Source organism: Impatiens glandulifera, chromosome 9, assembly GCF_907164915.1.
Source record: "Impatiens glandulifera chromosome 9, dImpGla2.1, whole genome shotgun sequence".
Classification (NCBI taxonomy): domain Eukaryota; kingdom Viridiplantae; phylum Streptophyta; class Magnoliopsida; order Ericales; family Balsaminaceae; genus Impatiens; species Impatiens glandulifera.
In genome coordinates, this window is record NC_061870.1 from 29,685,266 (window position 1) to 29,707,606 (window position 22,341).

General features: G+C 29.9%; 3 protein-coding genes across 3 annotated transcripts; 2 read left to right on the forward strand and 1 right to left on the reverse strand.

The window, feature by feature from the left end:
- Nucleotides 1–2,314: 2,314 nt before the first annotated feature.
- On the forward strand, nucleotides 2,315–9,637 carry LOC124913957 (histone-lysine N-methyltransferase, H3 lysine-9 specific SUVH4). Its single transcript, XM_047454407.1, has 16 exons — nucleotides 2,315–2,827; nucleotides 2,940–3,041; nucleotides 3,594–3,668; nucleotides 4,087–4,144; nucleotides 4,223–4,329; nucleotides 5,575–5,754; nucleotides 5,851–5,949; nucleotides 6,390–6,488; nucleotides 6,962–7,011; nucleotides 7,123–7,211; nucleotides 7,582–7,744; nucleotides 8,151–8,256; nucleotides 8,339–8,521; nucleotides 8,769–9,002; nucleotides 9,231–9,426; nucleotides 9,481–9,637. The coding sequence occupies exons 1-15, from the start codon at nucleotides 2,450–2,452 to the stop codon at nucleotides 9,342–9,344; spliced, it is 2,037 nt and encodes a 678-aa protein (XP_047310363.1). The 5' UTR covers nucleotides 2,315–2,449; the 3' UTR covers nucleotides 9,345–9,426; nucleotides 9,481–9,637.
- A 132-nt stretch (nucleotides 9,638–9,769) lies between these two features.
- On the forward strand, nucleotides 9,770–14,064 carry LOC124913956 (acetyl-coenzyme A synthetase, chloroplastic/glyoxysomal). Its single transcript, XM_047454405.1, has 18 exons — nucleotides 9,770–10,247; nucleotides 10,333–10,476; nucleotides 10,561–10,716; nucleotides 10,789–10,911; nucleotides 11,006–11,174; nucleotides 11,266–11,348; nucleotides 11,548–11,649; nucleotides 11,740–11,828; nucleotides 11,917–12,007; nucleotides 12,098–12,211; nucleotides 12,357–12,433; nucleotides 12,519–12,597; nucleotides 12,685–12,753; nucleotides 12,867–13,042; nucleotides 13,137–13,193; nucleotides 13,282–13,372; nucleotides 13,470–13,568; nucleotides 13,673–14,064. Exons 1-18 carry the CDS (start codon nucleotides 9,795–9,797, stop codon nucleotides 13,853–13,855), a joined length of 2,355 nt encoding a protein of 784 aa, XP_047310361.1. The 5' UTR covers nucleotides 9,770–9,794; the 3' UTR covers nucleotides 13,856–14,064.
- Nucleotides 14,065–15,813: 1,749 nt separating this feature from the next.
- Nucleotides 15,814–17,100, reverse strand: LOC124914247. The gene has a single exon (XM_047454756.1). The coding sequence runs from the start codon at nucleotides 16,888–16,890 to the stop codon at nucleotides 15,967–15,969; it is 924 nt and encodes a 307-aa protein (XP_047310712.1). The 5' UTR covers nucleotides 16,891–17,100; the 3' UTR covers nucleotides 15,814–15,966.
- Nucleotides 17,101–22,341: the final 5,241 nt, after the last annotated feature.

A 22,341-nucleotide genomic window follows, 5' to 3' on the forward strand; every position in this document is an offset into this window, starting at 1 on the left:
TAATTTTTGTCCGTATATCATCATTACTGTGAAGGAGTTACACGTGTTTAATTTTTACTGTATTTTAGATATGTATTAAAAGTTATAATGATTAAAAAAATTCAACTACCTTAATTCCTATTATTTATTTATAATGATAAAATTTGTATACCACGTGTAATTTTACAAATTTATCAAGTTTTGTCGTTTTATCATTTAACTTTTATGATTAATGATTAATATTGTCAGCGTATATATTACTGACTACCTTAATCCCTATTATTTATTCATAATGACAAAATTTATCGTATATATCGTTAAAGTGCAATAGTTATAAGTATTTATTTTTACTGTGTTTGAGATAAGATTTAAAAAAATATATATTATTTTTAAACAATAAATAAATAATTAAACTCCACCAAAATTTCCCTTTATTATTATTATTTCGTGATAATTTCATATATTTATATAATTTAATATTTTATTATTTTTTATTTATTTTTAATTATTATTCTAATGTTTATTTAGATATATGTATAAAAAATAAGTTTAGTTATGAATAAATTAGTTAACAATGAATCTCTTGTTAAATAAATTTTATAATTTATTTAGTAAATCAATATTTAAAATTATTTATTAATTTATAATTTAAGAAATCAATATTAAATTTTTTTATTTTTAATTATATAATGTCTAAATCATAAATGATTAAATATTTTTTAAATTTAATAATTTACAAACAATTTATTTTTAAATTATATATATATATAATTTATATTTTAAATTATTTTACGCATTTATAAATATATTATTTTATTTAATTAATAAGTTAACTAATAATAAATAATAACTAACTATTTTTAATTCAACACTATTATATACCCACCCAATAATTATACATAAAATAAATACGATTAGTAATATATTATTTACTTAAAATATTAAAAAATTTAAAAATAAAATAAATAAATACGATTAGTAATATATTATTTACTTAAAATATTAAAAAATTAAAAAATAAAATATAGATATGACAGAAGAACTATTAAACGTTGTTATTTTTTCTTTTCTTTTTTCTTTTTAAATTATCTATAGATAAGTTTATATTAAAAATTATTTGACATATTTATAAATAATATATTATTTAATTTAAATATTAAGTTAATTAATAATAAATATTAGCTACTATTTTTAATTAAACACCGTTATATCCAACAAAAAAAATAAAATAAAAAAATCCGCTTCATATAAATAAATATGATTAGTAATATATTATTTAATTAAAATATTAAAAAAATTAAAAATAAAATACAGAAATGACAGAAGAACTATTACATGTTATTTTCTTATTTTCTAGTTGCTTAAATTTCGTATAATAAATTAATTTTCTTGTCAATATTCATTTTTAGATCATTTTGATAAAATTTATACACTGCTTTTAATTTTTTACTGGATCATCTAATTTTGTCGTTTCTATTATTATTTATCCTTTAATAAAATGTTGTCGTGTCTATCATTCCTCTGAAAAACTTACACTTGTTTAATTTTTACTTTGTTTCAGATACTATTAAAAGTTTTAATGATATTTATGTAAAAAATAAATAAATAAATTTCACAAAAATTCAACTCCCATAATCCCTATTATTTATTTCTTATGATTAAATTTTGTCGCTTATATCATTAATCGTTACACGTGTTTATTTGTTTCTGTATTTTAGATACGCAATAAAAGTCAATGATTTTTGTATAAAAAATAAATTAATAAACTTCACCAAAATTTTCCCTATTATTAATTTTTTTAAATGATAGTCTCATAAAACTTATAAACATAAAAAAATTCAACTAATCCCTATTATTATTCCTAGAAAAAACATTAAATACATTTTATTTATAAATTGAAAAAACACTAAAATAAATAAATTAATTATATTTTTGAGATTTGATATTTTGTTATTTTGTTTTTTTTCTAATTAATTATGATGTGAGGCTTATTTGGATTTATGTATAAAATTGTTAGTTTCTAAATAAATTTAATAAGAATGAAGCTCACATGTTACATTAGTACAAATAAAAAAATATTAAAATCATTGTAAAATTAGTTTAATTTATAATTAATTTCAATAGTTATTGTTGGTTCAACATTATACAACCCATTATTAATTACTACTAGATTCCACTAATATAAATCTAGATAATTATACTAATAAGTCATTTTTGTTATAAACAATACTTAAATGATATATTAAAACAAAAATAAATACGAAATTTTGAGAAGAATTTGAGCGGGAAGTTGAATTTGTTTTGATTGTATTCATTACAGATGTTGGCGTGTTCTCCTGGCCAATCCAGTTCTTCATTGACAGTGAATCAAGGAGAGAGAAGGCGGACGACGCTCGTATAAATTTCATCGAATTCTTTATCGTGTCATGCCATTTTCATCTTTAACATTGATATCATCTAAAACCCTAAGATGACCAGACACCCCCGTGCCGGTAAAGCTTTTCGATCGGGGAGTAGGACAAGTTCTAGGATTCAGCAGCTGAGGGACGATGAAGCTCTTCGTCGCATTGAGGAGGAGTCAAGACCCCAACGCGAGGAAAATGTAGTTCGTCAAAACAGGAGAGTCTACGCCGGAAGAAGGCAGAGGCGGGAGGAGGTGCAGCCTGTTCAAGTCAGTGTGGCGTCATCGTCGACTTCTCATCTCGACATTCATTATGCGCCAAATGCGGATGTGGATCCGAAATACCTTGCTACAGACATTGAGTATGGTCCAGATGAGAAAACCCCTCATCAGCTTGTTAGAGAGTGTATGCGGATTTTTAACAAGAAGTTTCTCATTAGTGTCAAGGTTCATTTCTTGCAATTTTCCTTTTTGCATGTATTTTAGTCTGACTTTGGAGGTTATATGAGCAAGTATCTGGTTTTCGTTAGTTATTTTGCATTTGCTTATGAATCTGTAGGAGGAAAGAGTGAGATGTGGTACCAACGAGGAAGATGAAGATGAAGATGAAGATGAAGATGAAGATGAAGATGAAGATGAAGTAATAAGGCCAAGATCGCGGGTAATATCAACTCTAGTTTATTTTAACATTTCTTCAGTCTGCATGTGTATCTATCTTGTTTCAGAATCATTTAAGACATTCATTTTAATGTGATATAGTTCTCAAGTGAAGACAATACTTTTCAATCTTTTTTTCTTTAGAACTATTTTGTACTTAAATTTTTACAAGAAGCAATTTCATATTGGATGCTTCTTGTAAAAATAATAACTTTGTAGCTTAAAACAAATACCACAGTTTTAAAGTTTACTTATAATATAAGCCCATCTAAATACAAACTTCACTTGATTTAGCTCATAAGTTGTTTTCACCTAAATGAAAAATCGTTTGTTAATCTCATCAATGCTATAGAATATATTTTTAACATTTTATGTTTAAAAGAACATCTACCTCAAAGATTTTACCCAAAACCCAATATCAAACTAGCTATTGGTGTACACTTTTGATACTTTCTCATAGTTACACTAGACATTTCTATTGTTACTGGGAACGTAAGCATTCCATTGTTACTTTAATAATCATCCATTGTCTATTCTGTTCCACTTGACTGTGCAGACTTCACCTAGAGCTAGAGGTGTAAGAGTTAGAAGACGTAAAGCAATGCGTCCTGATCTGAAAACAGTAACTAAGGTAATTGTGATTTCACAAAGAGGTATTCTGCAATGTCTGGTATTGTTATTGCTACTTGGCATATATGCTGCATCCTGTTTTACAGTTAATTCATGTTATTCATAGTTTATAATGATGCTTATAATTTGAATTTTTTGAAGTATCTTCCTGGGTTAATTTGCACCAGCAAACTTGTTTCAGTGTCTGACACTTAATTTCCTATTATGGTTTATACATTTCCATTAATTAGAAAGGGAAGGATATTTTTTTATGTTAAATTTAATTGTATGTAAAAGATGATGTATATAATAAAAGATGAACGATATTGTAAATTAAATATACTTTATCATGAAAGAACGCATTTATAATTGTATTATCATTTTTTACACTGAAAAACACTCTTTCATGTTGATTTACATGCAAGTTGCTTATCTTGCAGATGATAAATGCGAATGAAATATTGAAGCAAAATAGGACAAAATTTGGTTCTATTCCAGGTTATACTTTACACAGCTCTGCCACATGTTTTGCAAGTATTGGTGGTGATATTTTGATTATTGACTTCCATATTGTAGGTATTGATGTGGGACACCAGTTCTATTCACGGGCAGAAATGAATATTGTTGGTTTCCACAATCACTGGATCAATGGAATTGATTTTATTGGGAAATCTTCTCGTAAGGTAATTATATTTAAAAAATGGGAAAGTATGATTTGGTTGCTACTAAGGTAATATGTCAAGTTCTCTTTAACTATTTGGGCCAAGTAATCCTCTTTTCAAAATAAAAGTAGCACCATTCGCCTAAAAATAGATTTCAAAATATTTGGGGGAAGGGTTGAGAATTTTAAAAGATGGGAGTATTCCTTAATCCATCCATGGCAATTTCAAAGCTATATGAAATGTCAACCTTATTCGTTCTCTTTTGGACATAGAAAAAGATAGATTCCATCCCTTGTTTACTAACTTAGAACTCATACTATGCTTGATTTATATTTTTGGACATAGGAAATGAATATCCATTCTTCTAGTTGGAAAAATAGGTGAATATTCTTGTCTTCTATGAGGTCCTGAGTTCGAGCTTGTCAAGCAGCACATCTGATAAAATTGGTTGAATGTTTGCAAGTTATGTGTGCTTAACCCACGAGAATTAGTTACACTTCGAAAGAAACCCTGAACCCAATGTTCTAAAATAAAACTAAGAACTTGTACCATGCTTGATTTAATTTTTTAAACAGTAGGTGGTTGTTAGTGACAATATAGTACTCACCAATATGTTTACATCCATAGTTGATTAATGATTCAGATGTTATCTTTGACATAATTGAAGTTTTTTTTTTGAGAATGTTGGGTTCCGTTTTTCCTTCGAAGTACGACTAATTCCTACTGGTTAAACACATATCCGCAAATACATTAACCAGGCGTAAAACTTGACGGACTCGAATCCAGGATCTTAGAGAGGATAGAAGAGGGGATTAATTGAGGTCTTAAATATAATGAAAATGTTGATACCCAAAAAGAGTTGTATATCACCTAGCCTCCCTGAGGTTCGAGCCTTCCAAGGATGTATGTCTTGTATAATTGGTTGAATGTGTTGGTAGGATATGTGTTTAACCCACGGTGATTAGTCGTACTCCGAAGGATACGCGGAACCCAACATTCTAAAAAAAACTTAGAACTCATACAATGCTTTATTTCATTTTCTAAATCAGTAGGTGATTGTTAGTGACTATATAGTACTCACCCATATGTTTACACCCATAATTGATTAATGATTCAGATGTCATCTTGATAAATATAATGAAAATGTTGATACCCATAATTATTGTTATGCTTGTTAATCTTTTGTGCTGGTATTGATACTTTATGCAATTATCTGAGTGTTAGGGAATACACAATTCTAGTATTTATTCTTTTGTAAAATTGCAGGATAATAACATTGGCTTGAATTTACCACTTACAAGATCCATTGTTTTGTCTGGTCAATATGAGGATGACTTGGACAACTCTGAATCCATTATATACACTGGCCAAGGTGGCCACGATTTACTTGGTGATAAACGCCAAATTAAGGATCAAGAGATGAAGAGAGGCAATTTAGGATTGAAGGTATATAAGTTCTTAATTAAAAGTTTGGCTAGGTTGAGGAGGAAACCACATATTTAGGTAACTGTGATAACAATGCCCCTGTATATTGAACTACAGAACTGCATGGAGCAATGTGTGCCTGTTAGAGTTGTTCGTGGCCATGAATATAAAAATAGTTATGTCCGTAGAGTTTACACTTACGATGGATTGTACAAGGTATTTTTCTTCATATTAAATACAAATATCATGTTTGTATAACATTGCTTAAATGATGCATTCCATAATAGGAATAGGGCAACACTTGTATATATGAAGTCTTACATGCAATAAACACATCAATTTTACAGATTTTTACATGTAAAGCTTCATATATATACAAGTGGTGTACTATTCCATTTATGTATTGAGAGTGATAAAACAAATCAAATCCATTTTGGTATTTCTAAATCATATTAACAGTTTACTTTTTTACAAATATTTGTTTCCTTAAATATTCTACACTTTTATTTGTCATTTTATCCCTGGAGTAAAATGAATCTAAATACAAAGTGTCACATTGAAATCTATAATATTAGGTTTGAGTGGATATATAATTTAGAGAAGTGATGTGTTTTCTGTTGTATGATAAAAGCTAGAATGTGCCATTGATTTTGCAGGTTGATAAGTATTGGGAAGATACAAGTGCTTCTGGATTCCTTGTTTACAAGTTTGGACTAAGTAGGCTCGAAGGGCAGCCTGAACTTACCACTAATCAGGTTTCACTGATTTCTCTTAAAGTGCATATTTTAGATGTCTTTTATTTGATTTTCTGAAAGCATTATGTTGGTGAATTTAATTCTTGTAAATTTTTGGGATATGATTTCTTTAGTCTTCTTTTTTTGTTTGCTGATCTTTAGACTTACCTTGGAATGTTGAATAAAATTTGCCTTAACTAATTTCAGTTATACCTATCATTTATCAGTGTACTGCAATAGCTCGTAATTAATGGTTTTGGTATCCCTTATACTTAAATGTTAACTCCAATTAGACTATAAGAATTGGCTTACTTCAAGTCTATTTCAACATGCTTTGCCAAATAACAATATCTAACTGAGAAAAGTGAACTATCCATTCCATTGTTCATGTAGATTTTAGTAATGTTTCCATTATAATCCCTCTGTATTTAGTTTTCAGCAGTCAATTAGTTTCTTGTTCAATACTTATTTTCTACTTTCTATCTATATGACAGGTTCAATTTGTTCGTGGTCATCGCTCATTATCTCTTTCTACATTACGCGGGTATGAATTTGAGTTGGTTTCAGTAAGCTAGGTTTCCTCAAAATTTTCTGTTAATGATGTTTTTTACTCTTCCATAACATGTCATGTGATATTGTGTACTATTGTCTTAAGGTTGGTGTGTGCGGATATTACTGGTGGCCAAGAAGATATCCCCATTCCAGCTTCAAACTTAGTTGATGAACCACCTGTTCCACCCACAGGTAAGTTTCATTCTGATTATTATAATATGTACAACTAAAGAACACGTTCCACTAGATCTTTACATTTGGATGGCATTGTTTCATTTTATAACTCTAGTGTTGAATGGTCATAATAAAAGGGAAGCAATGTTATGGCTGAATTTGCTCTCAACTTAAAAAAAAAATCTCTAGCGTGTGTGTTTTATGTTTCAATTCATTTTTTCCACTTAATTTTTTTTTTTTGTTATAGAAGGTCCTGGACCTCTGTCATTTTCATTATTACCATAAAGCTCTAACCATTAATTTTTTATTTTATGTATGCCCAACATATGAAAGTAAGTTTAACAGGCAGAGGGATCCTAATGTTTGTTGTCCTTGGAATGAAAATCAGGTTACACATATAGCCGCAACATTCAAGTAGCCAAAAATGTTAAGATACCCCCAAGTGCTGAAGGGTGCAACTGTGTTGGTGGGTGTATAGACCCCAGGGCATGTAGTTGTGCAAGACTCAATGGTTCAGACTTCCCATATGTTGTGCATAGTAAATGTGGCAGGTAAAAACAAATTATCTATATTTATTTGGGCCTCAGAACATAAATTTGTTCAATGAATTCATTTAAAAATGGTTGACAATAAGATGTCACTGCCAACTTAATAACATGTTTGAGAGCGATTTAGTATGAATTTCCAAAATGTTATAGTTTCGTAATAAGTTCAATGATTCTTTATGTCATTAATTAGCTTAACAGACAATATTGAATCTGTTTTTCTTATAAGTAATAAGTCTAGTTCTCAAAACTATCTTAAGTTTCGGAACTTGTTAATATAAATCAGTCTTGCTAAATCAACTTGATATGATAATTAGGTTTACAAAATGAGTGAATAAATACTTCTCCTTATGTATGTCTAGTACAGTTTCAGTTATTTTCATCTGATTGATTCTGTGACTTGTACTGCTAGATTGGTTGAGCCAAAGGCTGTGGTGTTTGAGTGTGGTCCAAATTGTGGCTGTGGTCCTCAGTGCGTCAATCGCATTACACAAAATGGATTTAATTACCGACTTGAGGTCTATGAATATTTTTTACAGCTTAATGTTGGTTTATATTTAGGTTGAAATTTTGTCTAATATTTTCTCCATCTGCAAACAGGTTTTCCGCACGCCAAAGAAAGGCTGGGGTGTTAAATCATGGGATTACATACCTTCTGGATCACCTGTTTGTGAATACAAGGGTGTTCTTAAAAAGACTGACGACTTGGACCCATCTTCTGACAACAACTACATATTTGATATTGACTGCCTACAGACTATGAGAGGACTGGATGGAAGAGAGGTACTAATATTTAATACTAAAATGATATTCCACTCCAAGATGTGCTATTAGGCTCAATGAACTGTGCAGCCTTATAAAAAAAAAATTATGATTTAGTATTCATTGATTGAACTCAAGCCGAAAAGATCTGCTTGGTATGCCTGATACTAACAAACATCTGTTGCCATTCTGATTCTGTGTGGGTTTTCAAATAGGACATTTTTGTTTATAATGTACTTGACCTGCTCTTTCTCTATTTATTCCCCAGAAACGGCTGCGAGATGTAACTCTAGCTTCTGACATGAATATAAGTGATGATGATCATATGTCTGACAGTCAGCCAGAGTTCTGTATTGATGCTGGTTCAGTGGGTAACGTTTCGAGGTTTATCAATCATTGTTGCCAACCTAATCTGTTTGTTCAATGTGTCCTTAGTGACCACCATGACATAAAGCTGGCTAGGATTGTCCTGTTTGCTGCTGACAACATTCCACCACTCCAGGTTATTTTCTCCCCCCACAAAATTTTGTTTTCATTTAACAATACCATAACCTAAGCAAGCCCAAGATAAACCCCAAAACATATGGGATCTTCCAGCTCACAATAAATCAGGATCTCCTTCAAATCATTTGTTATCTGGAAGAATCCCAGAAGTCAACTTGCTGTTTTGCGGTTTATCTTGGGCCTAGGCCCAATAGCAGGATTTGACCTAAATGTTTCTCACATGCAGGAGCTGACTTATGACTATGGCTATGCATTAGACAGTCTGGTTGGGCCTGATGGGGAAGTTAAAAAAATGCCATGTTATTGTGGTGCTGATGAGTGCAGGAAACGATTGATATAGCATCTGATTTATTATCAATAAATGCCTGAGAAAACCATTTAAATTTTTCTATTTCTTTTTCTGGATCATTATTGTTGAACTATTTGTGTTTGTGTTTGTTGTGTTTGTGTTTGTGTTTGTTGTGTTTGTGTTTGTGTTTGTGTTTGTGTTTGTTGGTTGTTGTCTGTTGTGTGTTTGTTGTGTTCAATTTATCATGAAAACTCTTTGATTTACATTTAATGTAAGCATGACTATTGTTGTCTGACTTCATTTGGCAATTTATTTGTTTGTTTAATGCATTTATCTTTAATTCTTGATTATATTGATAATTATTATGTTATGATTTTGATGGGTTCAGATAAGCTATTATTCTGCAACTTTTCTTGGGAAAAAAACCTATTTTTTTTATAGAATAAAAAAATCATCTTTTAAAGTATTTCTAGGGAATGGTGAAATTCGTTATCAGGGTTTATGATGGCGGTGTCTTCCTTCAACTGTTTGATTACGAAGAACTACCCTGCACGTGGAAATACAGCTACTCCTTCAATTCATTCTTTATTGATTCTACAATCAAACGTAATCAACTCTAATTGGGTCAACTATTCAAGTTCAGCGATCCATTCCAATACCCATATAAATACCCGTCCATCTTCCCTTCAAAGCAGCAGCCGAAAGATCAAGTTATTCAGTAGGTTGCTTTTTGAAATGGACGATTCTCCCAAGAACGGATCCTTTCTGATGACTCCAAGGACATTTGATCAACTTCGTCATGTCGATTCCATGGCTTCTATGCCATCAGGAGCTGGTAAGATTCGCAGGTTGAATGTTGCTGTCCTTGGAGAATCTCTTGCTTCTGAGGAGGATGATCTCGTCTTTCCGAGTAATGATTTCTCTAATCAGGCTCTTGTTTCTTCTCCACAGAAGGTCAGTTTATGTTTATATCTGCTTATTGAGTAAGACTTGTCTTACTATTGTTTGACTTAACTTGACTGAGACTAGAAACTGTCAGTATCTAGAGATGTATAGAAGATCAATTGAAGATCCTGCTGGATTTTGGTCCGACATTGCATCGGAATTCGTTTGGCGAGAGAAATGGGGGAAAGATGTGTATTCCGAGAACCTGGATGTTAGAAATGGAGATATTAAGATTGAGGTCATTTCCTAAACCCTAAACATCATCGTCTCTCCATTTCTAGTATCTCTTTACTGACTTTGTCATTTTGTTTTTGAACAATAGTGGTTCAAAGGTGGGGTGACCAATATTTGCTTCAACTGCTTGGATAGACATATTGAATCAGGCAATGGAGACAAAATTGCACTCTATTGGGAAGGAAATGAGCTTGGGCAAGATAGCAGTTTAACGTACAAACAGCTCCTTGAGAAAGTTTGCCAGGTTTGATTATTTTCTTTCAAATTTTATGGATCAAGTGCGAGGAGATTTACTCTTTTATTGTCCTTTTGTTAGCTCGCTAATTACTTGAAAGATGTCGGTGTTAAAAAAGGAGATGCTGTTGTGATCTATTTACCTATGCTCATGGAACTTCCAATTGCAATGCTTGCTTGCGCTAGAATTGGCGCTGTCCATTCGGTACCTACTAAAAAACCGTGATTGGTCTCTTCTTGTTTCATTGTAGCTGCTTCAACTTCTTTGTATGACTCTAGGATTTTACTGTTAACTTCAGGTCGTATTTGCTGGATTTTCTGCTGAATCTCTTTCTCAAAGAATTATTGATTGTAAACCTCGGGTTGTAATTACCTGCAATGCTGTTAAGAGAGGTCCCAAGGTCATCTATCTCAAAGACATAGTTGATACTGCCCTTGTTGATTCAGCTAAAAATGGAACTACCGTGGGTAAGGGCAATTATCATTTTCTGAAGCCATTTCAATAACCTGAGGTCATATATTGAAGATAAATAAACCGCCTTCTTTCTCTTTTGAGCAGATATTAGTTTGGTATATGAAAACCAATCTGCTATGAAGAGGGAAGATACAAAGTGGAAGGAGGGTAGAGATATCTGGTGGCAGGTTGGTTAATAATACCCCACTAAGGCCTTGTTTGATGAAAGGGTGTTAATCCAAAGAATCCCTTATCACATTATCAAAAAGTTTTCTTCATCAAATTTTTGGATTATTTCAAAAACCAAAACATCAAACAAGCTTAAAACATGGACGTGATTATTCCATTTGGTTTTGCTTGACGGTTATTATTTGTTTTAAATTACAGGATGTGGTGAACAACTTATCTACTTCATGTGATGTTGAATGGGTTGATGCTGAGGATCCATTATTTCTTCTTTATACTAGTGGAAGCACTGGAAAACCTAAGGCATGTTTTGTATCAAGTATTCTATATATATATATATATATATATATATTACCATAGTTATTAATTTGAGTGACCTTTCTCATGTTAAAGGGTGTTCTTCATACAACTGGGGGCTATATGGTATATACTGCGACGACATTCAAGTATGCATTTGACTACAAGTCATCAGATATATACTGGTATGGAAATTTGTAATTCATGGGAATGTATATAATTGCTGAGGACATCACTTTTTTTTTTAACTATTTCATCTTTCTGTTATCATAGGTGTACAGCAGACTGCGGATGGATTACTGGTCACAGCTATGTTTCTTATGGGCCTCTTCTTAATGGAGCATCAGTTGTTGTTTTTGAAGGGGTAATAATTAGTTCTCAATATGTTGCCTGTCTGTTCCCAACTTAAGTTCATCACATACAATAACATTTATTCTAATTTTTTTATTGGCAGGCTCCTAATTATCCAGATGCTGGCAGATGTTGGGACATTGTTGACAAATACAAAGTAACACTATTTTACACTGCTCCCACACTGGTCCGCTCTCTAATGCGTGATGGTGATGAGGCAAGAATTCCTGTCTTCTCTTTCATATATAACTACAAATGCAGATATTGGGGGGATTATTTATTTTATTTATATTGGGAGTTATAGCTGTTACAAAACCTTAGATTTTATTTGTAACTTAATATCTTAATTCGTGACGTGACAGTATGTTAAACGATACTCGCGGAAATCTTTAAGAGTACTTGGAAGTGTTGGCGAGCCTATAAATCCAAGTGCATGGAGGTTTTTATCTACCTCCATTGGTTTTCAAAATAAAAAATATCCAGACATGGATTTTTCTTAATTTTTGTTGCTGTTGTGTGAATAGGTGGTTTTACAATGTAGTTGGAGATTCAAAGTGTCCGATATCTGATACCTGGTGGCAAACTGAGACTGGTGGCTTTATGGTAGGATTACTTCCTTTCTGTTTTTATCAATATTATGGATGGTGATAATAATGCATGCCAAGTTATTGATTTATTTTTCTGGTACAGATTACTCCTTTACCTGGTGCCTGGCCACAAAAGCCTGGATCGGCTACTTTCCCTTTCTTTGGAGTTAAGGTAAACCTCCTATAAAGCAATTTTCGATCATTGGATGCAGTGGTCCAAAAAGTTTTTCTTGTTTCCAGTATCTAATAACTTTTTTTTTTTATATATGTCTGGATTGATTTCAGCCTGTTATAGTGGATGAGAAGGGCATTGAGATTGAAGGTGAATGCAGTGGATACTTGTGTGTGAAAGGATCATGGCCCGGGGCATTCAGAACGCTTTTTGGTGATCACGAGAGATATGAAACTACATATTTCAAGCCATTTCCTGGATATTATTTTAGTGGTGATGGTTGCAGCAGGTGATATATATATTATTTCCTTTGATAATATTGAAAGTAGTAGAAGAGAAGGATTTCATTCTTACCAACACTTTTGGTCATTTTAAATATATAGGGACAAGGATGGATATCATTGGCTCACAGGAAGAGTTGATGATGTTATTAATGTTAGGTAATGATGCTTCTGAATGAACTCTATCTATCAGCTGTTTTTCATTTGTCGAAAATTACTCATGTTTAAAAAAAATGAATGAATGCAGTGGACATAGAATTGGTACAGCTGAAGTTGAATCTGCTCTAGTTTCTCATCCCCATTGTGCTGAAGCTGCAGTTGTTGGTGTTGAGCATGAGGTATAATAGACTATAGTCTATAGACCAATTTGTGTTGGGCCTTTTGGTATTGATAAAGAATAGTTTTGCACTAAAACGGTTTAATCCAACTTAATAGGTCAAAGGGCAAGGTATTTACGCTTTTGTTACTCTGGTTGATGGAATTCCCTACAGTGAAGAACTCCGCAAGAGTCTCATACTTGCTGTCAGAAACCAGGTGCATAATATAATTTTTCGACCAGCTTCAAAATTGTTGTGTTATTGATTCTCTCTAGATAGGGTGTTTGGAAATGGTTAGTAATGTTTGTTGTTGGTGAACAGATTGGAGCATTTGCGGCTCCTGACAAAATCCATTGGGCACCTGGGCTACCAAAGACGAGAAGTGGGAAGATAATGAGGAGAATTTTGAGGAAAATTGCTTCTAGGCAGTTGGATGAGCTTGGGGATACAAGTACACTTGCTGATCCATCTGTTGTTGACCAGCTTATTGAACTTGCAGATTGATCATGCATCCATCCAACAACTGTGTGCTCTCATTTCCTTGCAAATCTTTTCTTTCTTTTTGTTTTTATATTTTAGTTGAAGCCAATAAATACAGAAAAAAAGGACAATTTTATTTTAGTGACAATCTTGTTTAATAAGTTTGAGATTACAGATCATTGTATGCATTGAGATATATGATTTGAAGAGTTGAAGTCACTCATCCTTGTCTTGACAATTTAAAGAGTCATTGTGACTACAATAAAATACCCCTTTCCAAAAATGTTAGTGTCCATGTAAACACTTTGAGAGCTTGTTTAACATTGGGTTTTGGATAAATGTTTTTGTAAACAGTTTTTTAAAGTTGAATGTATTTTGGTGTTTTATTGAATAAAAAGAATGATAAGAAAATAAAATTAGAGGGGAAAAAATATTAAGTTTAGTAAAAATTCTAAAGTACTAAACTTTAGATAATTTTATTGAAAATTTTGTACTTATAAAGTATAACCTAGAGTTTGATATTTTTCGCCTTTTTAAAGGTCTTATGTTCGAGTTAGTTTATGCAAAACAACCTTATTATGGCCATATTTTTTTTAATTAAGTGTTAAAGTTGTAGTTAGGTACTATTATCATACTTTATTTATTTTTCTTACCTTATTTAATAATTAATAATTTATTATTCAATTATAATTTTGTACTTTGGTAAAATATAATTAAGTGTTAAATAATTTGTTATTCAATTAACAATCTCTTTATTAATTATATTAAATATTTAAAAAAAAATTATATTATGTATTTGTGTTTCTAATTTTTTATTCAAATAGTTTAAGTGATCTCATTTTTAATAATTAAAATTAAATAAACTATTTTGAAATTATTCAAAATTAAAAAACACAATAATAAACATAAATATATATTATGTTTAGGGAATATTTTAAGTAAGCACTCGAAATATCATGTTATTATTATCTAAACTAATAAATACAATTACAAATATAATATCACAATTTTTTCATATTTTAAATTAGTTTAAGTTTATTACTTTATAATAAAATAAATTTTTAATATATATTATTAAAAAATTCGAATCAAATAAATTTTATAATAATTACATGGTTAATGGGTTCTCTCCCAAAATCGAAAAAAAGGAATAATAGTAAAAAATCTCCAAAATAAATAAAACGTAAAGGCATTCCCTCCCTGATTTATAAGATGTAATTTACGCTTAGCTCATTTTGCCTCTCAGCTTCATGTTAAAATATTGTATTAAAATTTAAAAATGAGTGTTTTTTTTTTAAGTGAAAATTGAACTAAGAAAAGTGGAACAAATTTCTTTATCTTCTTCCCCGCCTATTTTTTTCTTCAAATTCTTCTTCTTCCTCCATTAACTGAAGGTAATATCTGCAAATCTGATTATGTTGCATCAACACCTTATAAAAAAATCTCATTGCATATCTGATGACCCCTCACAAACAGATTTTCTAGACACAACACAATTTACATGAACCATTAGGGAAGAAAAAAGGTGTTCAATCAGACAATAACCCCAATTCAGGGCGACACTTCAGCTTCCAATACTTAGCTTTATTAGAATACCCTCATTCCACTATAGGCTTCTTGATGTTCACAGATGCAGAGTATATAAGTAATCATCTCCAGATATTGTTATAAAAGGGTTAAGATTTGAACCATTCTTTGAGAGCATTGGTTTGAGCCCTTCTCAATACTCTTCCTTTCTTCCTCATCACTAAATGTACCTTGATAGTTGATAATGACCAAACTAGCTACAATGCCTTATGTAACTACAACTCAAACACACAGATCACAGTTTTCCGTATCAAGAAAAGAATTCCTTCCATATGGGAATCAATCAATGCAGAATGAATAAGAAAGATGAGTGGAAAAAGGCTAGCAGAATTATGCATTTCTACTGGATGCTGCTGATGATGATACTAACATGAATTAAAAATCCAAGTTTCAACTAACAATGAAAGAGTGATCTGGTTTTGTATACAACACAAAGATAATATGGGTTACAGCATCTAGTTCTGAAATGTTTATCCATCCAAATGAGACAACAATCACAAAGCCTACAAAATCGATAAGACTCAGAGATGCAAAAGCCTAACCTAATCTCAGGCCTGTGTACCACTCAATGCCTTCATCTGGACATGATTAGCTTCCACAACAGGCAGAGTTGGCAAAGCTTCATAAGCTCCAATCCTCCTGTTTCCAACGCTTTTAGCAAAAGCTGCATAGATGATCACAAAAGTAACGACTACAAACCCAACATGAATCACAAACAGTAGATCAAGAATAGCAATCGCCCTGAGCTTGCTATCGTCCAATTCGCATTTTGTAGATCCTTCTACACCTCCTACAACGTCCAACAGCTTGTGGCAACCTTCAGGAATGAAGGCATCCACGAACAGAGATAGACCCGTCTGCAGAACCCATAGCCCCTGCAGATAAATGGAGCCGCCGAGGCCAACATCAGCAATAAAAAGCTTCGGATGGAAGGCGAGAACGAGGCAAAATATAGCGGAGAGTGCAGAGATGACTGCAGACACGGAATCACACTTGGCTTGGAGATCGGATGTCTGAAATGAAACAGCCGCGGAAGAGACGAAGTACTGGAGAAAGAAGGTAACGGACGCGAGGCCGAAGAAAAGATCAGTGGGGATAGATAGAATGGATGTGGTCTCGGTTAGAAGGAGGACTACAGAGAGGATTAGGAAGAGGAAGATGACAGCTGCAGACTGGAGGGAGGTGAAATGATGAACAGGGGTTCGACCTTTGAGGAGAGGATCGGAGTAAGTTGAAATTAGGGTTTGACGGGTGAAGGCTATCAGAAGAAAGATAATGAGGAGATAGATCTGTAGATGTCTGAGACGTTGATGATGAGGAGAAGAAGAAGGGATTGGGAGTGGATGGTAGGGCTTGGCGAAGTAATCGCGAGGGGATCGAAGGTGGGTTCTTGTGGCGAAGATGAGATGATACAATCCCGTTGAAATCAGAACAAAAGACGTGAAAATGGAGTAGATTACAGTAGTCACCATTGTTAATCTGTGATTAGTATCAGGAAGAGAGTCTCTCTAGGGAATCGAAATGAAAGTGATTACCTTTGCTAGTTGTTGTTCTTACTTCCCACCATTATCAATCATTCTGCTTGATGGAGTTGGAATCGCCGACGATTATGATGGCCGTGTTCATCTAAGGTCCCCATCTAAGTCCATGGATACGATCTGATCTTTCATAAAACATCAGATCGAAGAAGAGGAAAAAAATAAAACTTTAATTAAAATTAAGAAGAAAAATACAATAACATATCTAAATAAAAACTATATTATTTAAAATAATTTAGATTTGAAAAAAAAATAAATTAATTGTAAAGACAGTTTTTCAATAGACAATATCCAACATGAAATTTGTTTACAGTCTCTTCAAAACAAAATAATTTTTAAATTATCAAAGTTGAGGTAGAGCAAATAAAACAAACCATTAAAACAGTATTGGAAGAATTTCTACCAATCTTTATCTTAAGTCGATGATTGATAAATAACTCCGAAAATTTTATTTGCCAAATAATAGTTGATCATTTACGTATATGATTAAAATAATAGTAAATTCGTAAAAAAGAAATGAGAATATTTGTAAACGAACCTTAATATGAAAAAAAAATTAAATAATTCATTATTGAAAATATGAAAAATAACTCGAGATTCGATAATTTCGTCTCATTTACTACTAAAAAGAGAACAGACATCAGCTCAAAAAGTATCAACAACACAATTGGAGGATATAAGTATGGATGACAATGGGAAGGTTCGGTGCGAGGAATGCATTTATCATCCCCAACCCGTTTATATTTTGAATTTTATTTTAATATCATTCCAGTCCCAAATCCCGTTTGGTTTTGGGAAATCCACGCAGGACATAGTTCATAAAATATTTAAAATATATATATACAATAAAATTATATAAACGATTTTTTTTAATATAATATATATTCTAATATATTAAAATTTTATATTATTATAAATAAATAAATTAAAGTCCTATAAAATATAATGAATAAATAAATATATTAGTGAATTTATATATTTAATTGTGTTTATAGTATTTGGGCAGAATCGGGGTGAGATCGGGACGGGCGGGGACATAAATATCATTACTATCGGGTCATCCGCGTTCGGTTTCGGGGAATAACTGCCTCAAATTGGGCAATTCGATTCGGTTATCGCATGGCATGGCGATTTCAAATTGTCATTATTATGTATAAGCAACGATTAAATTGTCATCATTATGTATAAGCAACAATTTACTCAAAAATAGTATTATTTGTATCACAAAAGTTCGATATAAAAAATTCTATTTGACTAAATAAAATATTGTATCGAGAAAAAAAAACATTACCAGCACCAATTTGAATATTGAAAAAAAATGAGAAACTAATAAAGAATGTCTTTTCAACTTCTACTAAACAATTTTTTTAAATAGACCCAAAATAAAAAGTAACATAATTAATTTGGTGTAAGGCTATAAGATTGACAAATGAGTTTTTTTATATATGAAAATTTTATAAAGTAGTAATATATAATGATAAAATTTAATTTAATGATTTTATTAATAATTTGAATATATAATTAATTTAAGGGGTGAAATGATGTTAGGTGATGTTTAATTTTTTAAATAATCAAAATCCAGCTAAACCTAAGAAAATGTCTCTTACAATACCTTTGGCTAGATATTTTTTTATAAAAAAGTATAGTCAACAAAAAAGAGTTTGTTTGAACTTGAACCTGTTGGGTTTTTAAGATTTTGATCAAAAAAAAAAAAGTAACCTATTTGGGTTTAAAGTAAAATATATTTTTATATTTAAAATTAATTAAACATATTTTAGTGGATGAAATATATTATTTAATGTTAAAACTAATAATAATGTGATAGATTGAAAATTTATATAAAAAAAAATCCAAGAATATTCCGCACGAGCTCTTAGTGGTAAGAAAAAGTCTTTTGCAATAGAGTTGGGATAAGATTTCTTCTAAAAAGAACAATTATTTTCTTTCTTTTAAGGACTTAGTCTTATTAATGACTTCATTAGGTTCAACTTGGTTATTGTCAAAGTGAATTTAGAATATGAACAGAGGTTGATTAAAAAAAGACTCCACAAATCTAATTATCCAAGTAATGAAAAACTATTAATATTTAAAGTCTTAAATTGATGGAAGTCTTTGAAAATTTCAATCCAAACTTTAATGAGATGTGTTAGTGGAAGACCCACCAAAGGGCCTAACATCCAAAGAAAGACTTCCAATGAAGAGAAATTAAGTTATAATCAAAGAAAAACTTAAATTTAAATTTTTATTTGTTTTAGATTTTATTTTAATATTACACAATTCATTATGAATTTTAAAAATTTAATTAAGGATAATTGAATTTAATAACTTTTCATTTGGATAAAAAAACAAATAAGTCATTTTAATGCTAATTACATTTCTTATCATTTTATTTTAAAACCAAAAAATATATATATATATTTCCTCTAAAGTATATAAGGTATTTAAATTAATCTAATTTATAAAGAAGTCTCCTAGAAAGTAACTATCCTACGTTTTGTCCTTTTTCATTCATTGCCCATCAACAAAGCAAATACTATTTCTTCAAACTGATTTCTTTATTGAGTAAAATATATTATAATTAAATAAATAAATAAAGTAAACGATAAGAGTTGTTGACTGAGTAGACTTAACATATGATAAAAACAAAATCATAAAATAGACCACATGTGACCAATTAATTCATGGGTCTTGTTTGATTGTGGGATTTGAATAAATTTTAGGTTAATTGTATTTCATGTAAATATAATTATTTGGATAAATGATTAAAATATTTTAAAATAATTTTTTTTTATTAGTTTAAATGATATGATTAAAGAATGAATGTTTAATTGAATAATGAATTATTAAAAATTCCCTGGTTGATTATATGGAATCTTGACCTGCCTTTGATAGTACTGCTAGTCGTGTTAATACTTAAATAGGAAGTGATTTAAATAATATTCATACACCATTATTAATTATCTCCTAAACTATTTTAAAATTTTAATAATAAACAAACTTCTTATATTATAAACTTCCATAATTGCCATAATGCTAAGATATTGCAACAAGCTACTGGCTAACCCCACACACATGGGAAGGTTGAATTTTTATAATATTCATTCCAAATATGACAAATACTTTCCGCTAAGTAACACTTAAGTTTACGATAAATCATTTTCAAAAAAACAAATGACAGTGGCGGAACCAAACTGGTTAACTCCTATATTAGAAAATACAATTAATATGATAAGTTCAGGTAACATAAATAGTTATATTATAGTAGTAATAATTTATGTATGTCATCGAGTAACCGGGATTGCGTTTCGCGATTTCTGGACTTTTCACATGACATCCGGTTGCGTTTCGCGACAGGGACAATTTTGTTAAAAAAATATGAAGTGGTCACTAACGTATTTAAAATTATGCGCTGATCACCCGTTCATCTACCTCATTATAAATAATAACTTTATAATAAAATAATAACTTGTTAATTTTAGCAAAAATAAATGTATAAATTTCATTAAAAAAAATATCTTTTAATAAATGATAGTCATGGATGTTATTTATGACTAATATTATTGTAACAGAAATAGACCACGACTATAGAGTACTTCCGTGGTCCGTCCCTTATTATATTGCTGTTTCATTATTATTTATTTGCTAAAAAGCTGTCTCTTTATTGACTATTAATATTTTATCACCATCACCCCTTCAATTATTTAATTATTCAATTATTGACTTAAGCTCCTTAGGATCTGGTTGATATGGATTTTTTAAAGATTTATTTAAAAATTATCCAGTTTTTTTTTTTTTATATAAAAATGAACAAATTTAACAAATAAAAAAAAGGAGAAAACCTACTAAAACACAAAGATAAGATATATACTAACTTTGTATATTAAAAAAAAAAATCTTATAATAGAAATATCGAAATAAAGTCAAAATTTAAGGCACAACCCAGTCATATAAAACATTACTTATATTAAATCTTCTTAAAAAAATGTATTAGGAAGCAACCTTCATTTGACATGGTTAATAGAATACTCAATATCCTTGCATAAGCCTTCTTTAAACAACAAACAAATAAAACTTGTTTTTTCATGTTAAACTAATGGGTATTGAATATTTATTCATGTTACAATTTCCAAGTCAATTATAGGTTTTGTTTGAATCAAAATTATTGTTATAATATGATTTATTTAAATTAATTATTGGTGATAATTTGGAAAAATATAAAATATTTTTGATAAAATATTTAAAATGTATTAATATATAATAATAAAGTTAAAAATATAATTTAAAATAAAAAATATTTTAATATTTGTAATTAATGAATTAAATAATATTATAAATAAAATAAAAAAAAGTAAAAGTTTTTTTAAAATTTTAAAATAATGTATCTATTCTAAAATATTTATTTAAGTCTACTTTTTTATATATATATATATATATATATATATATATATATATATTTATATTAGAAACATCACATCACAGATTCTAAAAGTTACTTGTTCATTAATTTTACGAAATCTCTTTAGATTTAGATTGCATGATTTTACTTTTATTTTATTTTGATCAAAATGCCTTGGCTTAAAAAAATAAAATATTAAATAGTGATGTTAGAGTTTGTTTGATAATTTACTATGGAATTAATGTTTTTTTAAGTATATCAACAACAATATTAAATATCTTATATTATTAAATATCTCAATTGAATTTGAATTGGACAAATAAATAATTAAGTATAATTGATCATTTTAATATCAAAATATTGAGCACTACACAATTTTGTGGACAAAGAAATTGAAAATGAAGTGAGTTTTGTATATATTGACTTTAAATGACAATAGCTTGTTTGATTTATTTTAGATTCTAAAGATATTTTTAAAAAAAATTGTTAAAGAAAAAAGAATCATTTAATATTTGTTCATAATAAATTACTAAAATATAATTTTTTATTTAAAAAAATTGTTAAAGAAAAAAGAATCATTTAATATTTAATAATTTTTTAATAAAAGTAAGATTATTGGAGTTTTAGGAAAAAAAATCATATTTCATTACATTTTCTAATAAAATAGTTCTTATTACCGTTAAAAAGTCAAAAATATAATTTATATTTTAAAAATAAATTATTTTTTTAATATAATTAAATAAAATGTAATATTAATATTTAAATATATAAATGAGATGATGGTTAGATTTTGGAATAAAATCCGGAATAAACCTTAAAAATATCATATCAAACGAGACCTGGGTGTGATTATCGGTGAAATTTTGAACGTATACGCGATTGCGCCTTCTTCCTGTTAAATTTGCATATAATTTATCTAATCCCATATCTTCTCTCTCCTCCTTATGCAAAGAAGGGTCAACTTTCTTCCTTTTCCATTTATACATTAT